This window comes from Pterocles gutturalis, unplaced genomic scaffold (genome assembly GCF_000699245.1).
Source record: "Pterocles gutturalis isolate BGI_N339 unplaced genomic scaffold, ASM69924v1 scaffold15763, whole genome shotgun sequence".
NCBI lineage: Eukaryota > Metazoa > Chordata > Aves > Pterocliformes > Pteroclidae > Pterocles > Pterocles gutturalis.
This window is the reverse complement of record NW_010123446.1, coordinates 58,921-66,912: the sequence shown is the minus strand read 5'-3', so window position 1 is coordinate 66,912 and position 7,992 is coordinate 58,921. Positions and strand designations below refer to the sequence as shown.

The window sequence follows — 7,992 nt, the reverse complement described above, 5'->3', positions numbered from 1 at the left end:
AAGACACAAATTAAATATGGGTAAACAAGCAAAAGTTAAATGTATTGTTCAATGACTACATGACCTAACTGAATACTGTCCAGAGGAGCTGACATGTAACATATGTGGCACTGAAAAATTCAAGCTGCTTCACAAATGTCAGTTGAATAGTCTTCAACTCATGTTCCCTAACGCACCCTGTGGGATATCCAGAGCATACCTTCTACTTTTCCTTGTAAAACTACTCTACAGCTCAGTCAGGCACACATAAAGCACCGAGAATTTAAAACGTTATTGTTAGGTTTCAGTAAGGAGTTAGTCCCTTATTCTACTTTTCCTTGTAAAACTACTCTACAACTCAGTCAGGCACACATAAAGCACTGAGAATTTAAAACGTTATTGTTAGGTTACAGTAAGGAGTTAGTCCCTTGCAGTTAGGGCAGCAAATCAATAAATTTGGATGGAGAGACTGACCCTCAGCTTCGGTTTCCCTCACCCTCTCCTCTTATGACTTCGCTTTTATCCAAGTATTGGTATAATGCAAAATATTTACATATGCTATGGATTTGGGGATAGGGTTGGAAATTTGGTTCAGCTCCACCCCAGCTAAGTGCCTGAACTGCCAGGTTTACGATCGGCTTCCTTTGGACAAGTCCCGCAGCCACTGGATACAAACAAAAAAACCTCAAATGGCTGGCACCCCCTCCCAGTCTCTCTCGGGATTGAATTAAAAAAAATAAAATACTGAAGTACTGGAAGGTTTTTGCCACTTGGTGGTGCTGGCTGTCCTGTGTAAAACAGCCCGTTAACAGGGCTAGCCACTTCTGCCTCCTGATCCTACACGCAAGATTTAAATTTTAAATGCCTAATAGCCCTTAATGTTACTGAAGATTAATTAGCTGTATTTTAGCTATGCTGAACACAAGTTGAGAATTACACCTTTTGTTTTTAAGAATGAGTTCATAAATATGTCAGAAAAAATGCTGTCATCAAATAGTTATTCCTGAACGAGCATCTGTCAGTTTTCCCTTCATTTACTCCCACTCAAAAACTGAACATAAAAACCGTCCACAGCTAAGTGGAAAATGTTAAGACCAAAGGTCGAGATTCACCATGAGCACAGAAATGAGACAATTCTGCTGGACAACATGGCATGCCTCTCTTCTGGATTTTGCTCCACAACGAAAACGATAAGGGTTGGCTAAAAATTAGCCGTTTAGTAATGGAAATAAAAATACTGATCTCAAGACATTTACACTGGACAAAAACTTCTACACGATACCACTAAGCGTCCTTCACTATAAATACAGAAATACTGATAGGAGCATCGCTTTTAATTTTTGATCAACTTTTGATTACAATTAAAGGCAGATTTATTAGCCTCCCAACAGGCATAAGAAAAATTACATGGTTTGATAGCTTGTGATTAGAGCTGCTCAATTAATATTTTTTTGAAAACTAATTACAGTACAATTTCATACTTAATGAATTTAATCCCTAGTACCAACATGGTTATTTTTCCCCAAGTAAAACTGCACTGACAAGTGGACATTTCTTCTAGTAAAACACCATGGCTATCTAAATAAGTAATTTTTAAGATCTGACCTTCAACTGAATATGAGACAAATTTTTCCTGCATCATCTCCTGTACCACAGTAAAGGATGGGTCTCCACTTTACTTAATTTTTCAGAAGCTTTCATGTTCCAAAGCATTTTAGATGGTGTCACTCAATTTTTTTTTTCCTATATTCCTCCACGAACAACTGAACTCAACTATGTAAAGGTTAATACCCTAGCACAAACAGAACCAGTCTGAAATTAAATTAACTTCAGTTTAAATAAATTTAAAGAGCCAAAGTGATCAAAATTGCTAGAATGATACAGTTGATCTCAATTCACATCTGAAGGTACTGTTCCAACAGATAAAATCATTTTGTTTGCTTACACGCAAACGAAACAGCTGATTTTAACAAGTATTCTTCACTGAAACACCTGAGAACGTGCTTTGTTTAAAATGTGAGTTAAAAAAAACTGCCCAAGGAAGCCAAGAAACCCAGAAAGCAGGCTTACTTGTGGAAGTGCTGTTTAGCCATGGTCAGCCACAGTTCACTATTTACAGAACAGAACATGTTTTTGTAATATGCTGCAGTAACATCAGAATTTCTTCTTTCAGACCCAACCAGCATGTTCGTTTAAGCTTTTGACTTTTAAACACAAACAAAACAGTTTAGCAGTTTGACTTGGCAAGTTTTTCAAATATGAAAAGAAGTCTTTCAAGAAATGTGTTTAGTTGGTAACAGTAGCTTTTCTTCTAAAAAGAGGTGTCCTTTAAATTTTAAGAACAAAATGGTAAACATCTCCAAATTCAGTGGAACTGGAAAACATGGAATATAGCAAGAATTCACAGGATAAGAAATCTCAATTTCTGAGCATTGTGACTGTAACATCTCTTTAAGGAGTGTTGTAACTGTTCTGTATATTTCTTTCAAAAATATTTTCCATCAGAGACTGATTTTGGCCAAAACATTCAGAAGCAGCAGCAAACGTTTTCATTTCTAATAACTTACTATTATTATTCAAACCTGCACTACCACAGAACTACACTTAAATGAATTCAACAGTGACTATGTTATTACGCAGTGCAATCAAAATTTTTCAGAATGTAATGTAAAAAAAAGAAATACACCTTTCATAGAAGTGTAGTTTTTCTAATCACTCTGAAGGTATTTCTGTAACATCACAGACACAACAGCTTCAGTAGATGGTGTCAAGAGACTCTGTATGATGTCTTCCAAACAGGTGCCTATTGCACAGAGCAGCCAAGCCAAAAACTGTAACTCGTTTACAAGAGCACAGTCTGAAATTCACTATGAAGAAAACCTGTCTCACCTTTTTCTTCAGGCCTCAAAGAGGAGAATTTCTTCTCTCCCGTTGGCAATTCAGGCTTTGGAGCTGAATGCAAAAAACAAACCATAGACATTTCTTAAAGAGCTTTAATTATCTTAGTCACTAACTAAAAATAAGACATAACACCAATTTGTGTGTATATTTTTTCCTTTGCAAGGAGTGTAATCCTATTTATAAACACTCATTTGAGTCCAGCAAACCACAAGCCTGTATTAAAATGTTTCCAAAGTAGGCTCCATCGTCATTTGGAAAAATACACAGCAGCAGCAAAATACATAAAGCATAAAAAGTAACCTCCAACTGTGACTACAAGTGGCTACATTACTAGGAAATATAAACCTACTTCTGAATTTTCTTTTGAAGTCATGCACTGCTTCTGAAATTTAATATTTCCTCAGACACATACCACCATACATATACTACGCACCTGGAGCTTTAACTGGAGGTGGAGGTTTCTTTGGCTTCTGCAAAATGCAATAACAACAACAAAAAGTCAAATAAAATCAACAAACAGATATTCTCTATCAAAGACTGACTTATTTGTGTTTTGTTTTGCATACTGTAACATCTAGCCTGTTTGCTAGCTGCTTTCAAAGTATTTCACAAAGGAGGCAATCAATTCACAGACAGGAACCACAGGGAACTGGAGTAATTCCTCTGATATCTCCCAGACAACCAGTTGCAAAAACAAGAACAAAACTCAGGTTTCTTCAAATCTCAGATCAGTGCTTCAGCAACATGCATAAGAAGCAGGGTTATGAAGAAACAGAAACTAAGAACTACATCTTTTCTAGTCCAAAGAATTGCTCAAGATGAGTTTTGCATATTAAATAGGTTTTACAAATTAAAATGGGTGCAATCTGGGTTAGTACAGTGCAAGTTTAAGGGAGTTGTCAGGTAAGTTTTTGAGCCAAGAATGGTCACTTTCACTGAAAAAAAGAAAGTTATAAACTAAGTCTCAGAAGAACTCTTTTAATTGACTTCTAAATTACACTATCGTAAGACAAAAAAAAGTTAGCAGTGTTTGCAACATATACAAGTGCATTTGTTTTGAGCTTTCTTACCATTGTAAATTTAAGTGCGAAAATGTGCACAAACCACTCTAGCCATTAAAAACTTATGAAATATTATGGTGTCACAATTTGTATACTGAAAATAATTCTATTTTAAAATGCAGACACTCATCACTTTCCTTAAACCAGTAAAATCAAATTTGAATCTGTCTCCTGTTGAAGGAGAACTGACACCTCTCAGGACAGACACCTCAAGGCACCTCATGCTCAGAATCAGATTCATTAACATCATAGAATCACAGAATGGTTTGGGTTGGAAAGGACCCTAAAGATCATCAAGTTCCACCCCCCTGCCATGGGCAGGGACACCTCCCACTAGCCCAGGTTGCTCAAAGCCTCATCCAGCCTGGCCTTGAACGTGCTCTAGAAGAGACATCTTTGTGGTTGGACAAAGGACAAGACTCACTGATAAAATGAGCACAAAAGATGACAATAAACCTGTTCTTTATACAAACACTGCTCAAACCGTATGGGCTCAATCTAACAAAGCCTTTAGAAAAAATTCCTTCTAGTGGGTATTTGTGAAACAGTTGCTACGGATTTCTGTGCCCCTACTGCTATTGAATAAGCTCTTCTTAATGCAGAAAGATTTTATTCTGACAAGTGAAACGTAATTAAGCAAGCATGAAAACCCATATCCAATTTCTTTCTCTAGCTTCAGAGAACACAAAAGCTGGTGAACTTCAGTAACAAGACCGTATTTTCTTTCCTTCCCAAAAAAAGCAAATACATTATCCAGCTGCGCAGCACTACTGCCTATATCAGAAACAATTACACTGAGAGTTCAGCATCACCGTGCCATTATATGATTCCGGTCTGTGTCTCTATTAAGTCGATCTCAAATAGCTGATTACAATAATCAGCCACCCAATGCCTTCAACTTCAAAGCTGCTCAGTGCAAGCTGAATCCCTGTTCTGAGACATACTACATGAAGCAGAATAAAGGATGAAAGCAAGGTCTGTCTACAGGAAACATTGTTTATGGAAAAGAACAATTTTTTTCTCTCTCTTGTATTGTGAAACCGTGATACTACCCACCCCTCAAACCAAGTTAGTCGTATGCTACAGCATTTATACCATCCTTGCAAAGCTGAGAATCAATTTGAAAAGAAAACGCCGACTTGAGCTAACTAGACTTGCTGTGTGTTTTAGGTAACTGTAATTAAATTCTAAGTTAGTAACTATCTGTCAGGTTGTATCTAGCAATCCTCTGTGAATATCTCCAATTGCAGACCAAATGGCACTATATTAATGAAACTCTGAAACTCTGTTCTGCTGGGATACAAGCTTCAATATTTGGATGTCTTGATCTGGAGCTGAATCCATCCATCTGGGGATGATGCACGTTTGTGAAATAACACAACGGTCAGAATCAAAACATCACACTAACCTCAACCAAAAAAAAAACCAAAAACCTAAAATCACAATAAAAAAAAAAAAAAAAAAAAGACCTAAAATCACAAGACCAAGGAGTACCATATGAAAACATTAATTCCTAAAAGTTAGCAAACGAGATGGTGAAAAAAATATTTCCAGATCCCACACAAAGATTATCCTTTATGCACTGCAACCTACTGGCAAGTCTTAACATGGAAAAAGCCCAGTTGGTCCCACAGGGGTGATTCAGCATTTTGCTATTACAGTTACAGGACTACAGACAGAAGAGACAGACTGCTTATCTCCTTTCAAAACAATACAGGTTTAATTAATTAATCAGTTACACATAATACCATGTTATCAGAACTATATATTTTTTTATAGCCTCATAATCCTCATTAATTACAGTTAATATCGAAAAACATCCTTCAGTTGCATATTTAAGGAAAACTTTAAACACAAACACTAAGCTTTAAATCTTTCTTCTTTGATATAGCTAATTCAAGATCAAGTTAAAAAATGTCACAATTGCATTAATATTTTAAGCAGCATAATGTGCTGTGAAGTCTTATTCCTTGCATATTCGTCAATACTTTTTTGTGATACTAAATTATAAACATACGAACTTACAGGGAAGTCTTTATCAGACTCTTGTATTTGAACAGCAAAATTATCTGGGAAGACTCCTTCTTTACCATTGAGTTCTCCTTTCCACCAGCCTGGCTCTCCAGTGTCCTAAAACAAACAACAGGACATTTCAATCGATATTTACTTCTTCCCCAGAACAGATACAGTTACGGAAATGTTTTTGCTTTTACCAGCAAAAGAGAAATAATTGTTTGGCTGAAATATTGCATTTATACAAGAAACACATTAGCCACCCTAGCAAAGGGCAACAGCTACAGATCAAATCAGGTTTGGTCACTTCTTATTTGTTTTCTAAGAAATAGGATATGAAATTGTATTACATCTTTCACAAGAAAAGAATATAAGGATAAGATCTGCAGAGTAGACAAAGTAGATAAAACTAGTTATGACGCAGTGCACAATATTCAATATTCTCAACTTCCTTGACCAGCGACTTATTCAGTAAATACTTCAAATGCCATTGGAGTAACACACAATTCTACTAAATAAATGTGATTCTGATGTGATTGATCAGGTCCACCGGTCTGAAAGGGTGAAGAAGCAAGAGAATATACCCCCACTAAGGAACAAAATACCAAACACATTAAGACATAAGAAAGAAATCAGAATGGTGAATTAATTCCATGGCACAGAAATTCATTACATGATCTTACTTGACTGAGGCCATAGTTTGTCCATAACAGAAAGTACAGCATTATTTGAATATTTTAGCAGCATAAATAAGAGTTTTCCTCTGTGCCTCAGATCCAAAATACTGCAGATGTCACACCTCCAAGTGGATTACTGCCGATATGTAGCAGCACCAAGTAGTTCATTCTGAAGTTTAGTACACAGCAAGAACAATTCACCACTCAGTTCAGCTGAGATGCTGAACAGGTAAAAGAGAGGAGGAAAAATAAAACACAAAATTATCAAACTCCCAGGGGACAGACTTTACACAAAGTGTATGGTTATTCTGAAATACCAAGTGTCTCTAGTACCTGGACTTCACTGTCCTACTTAAAACATTTGCTTGTATTTTTTTTTATAACATCTAGATCAAAATCAGTAACTACAGACCTTAATTTCTCACCTTTTGACACAATACTTTCCAACCACCACCCCTAGGTCAGCTTGATATCTATCACCAGAGAAAAAGCATTAAGTTCTGAAGGGAAAGGGCTATTTCCAAAGCTTTTCCGATTTCCTCACTGCAAAGGCATTTGGTACTAGGTGTAGAGTGATCCCACAGGCCTTTGAGGAATCTACGATAACTTCTCACTCTGGAACAATCTTTAAGGACATCTGTACCTGAGCGCAGAAGCAAAGCTGACCCTCACATGAGATGAATCAGTCTAGGGGAATATCTACTCCTGCTTTCCCATTTTACACATTACCTACCTGTACAAAATCCACAAAAGCTATATAAATGGTTCAAGCAGACCAAGCGTCTTACCTTACTGATTATTTGAATGATCTCGCCTTCTTTAAAGCTGAGTTCATCATTTGAGCCTTCATAGGAAAATACTGTCCTGCAATATTCCTTGGCTGAAACAAAGCAGCACAATTACCACACGCTTCCATACCACAGGTAGTAACTTACATAATGCCAGCTCATTTGTGCTGTCTGAAATGAGAGCTCAGAAATTACCACTATAATCACACTTCCCTTCTAGATCAGACATCTGAGACACTATGTCATTCATAGCACAAGAAAAATAAGATTAAATATTTACAGAGCAATGGAGATAAATCTCTACGGCAGTGGCTTAAGCTCTGAAAGACTTCTTCTGCAACTTCATTCAGGTACTCTGACTTCAGAGGGAGAAAAGAGGAGCCTACTCAGGATTGTAACAGCCTATCTCACCCTCCCCATAATGTTATATATTAATTTCTGAGCTAATTTAGACAAAAATGGTTTCAAGCTTTTTATTGACAGTGTATGTATTTTCCCAAAATTGATCTAAATTTCAAATTTGCAATCCTAATTAAATACATGCAATTTTTTCAAGGTGACATTCTTTGTTAA

The 7,992-nt window shown here is 36.6% G+C and overlaps 1 protein-coding gene across 1 annotated transcript in view; it reads right to left on the bottom strand.

The window, feature by feature from the left end:
• CD2AP (CD2-associated protein) overlaps positions 1 to 7,992 on the bottom strand; it is a gene marked incomplete at its 5' end in the record, with an annotated part of 57,552 nt that overhangs the window by 12,910 nt on the left and 36,650 nt on the right. The window contains 4 exons of the mRNA XM_010077910.1: positions 2,869 to 2,931; positions 3,314 to 3,350; positions 5,967 to 6,071; positions 7,420 to 7,511. Coding sequence (XP_010076212.1) covers positions 2,869 to 2,931; positions 3,314 to 3,350; positions 5,967 to 6,071; positions 7,420 to 7,511 — 297 coding nt within the window. The remainder of the gene's footprint in view (positions 1 to 2,868; positions 2,932 to 3,313; positions 3,351 to 5,966; positions 6,072 to 7,419; positions 7,512 to 7,992) is intronic.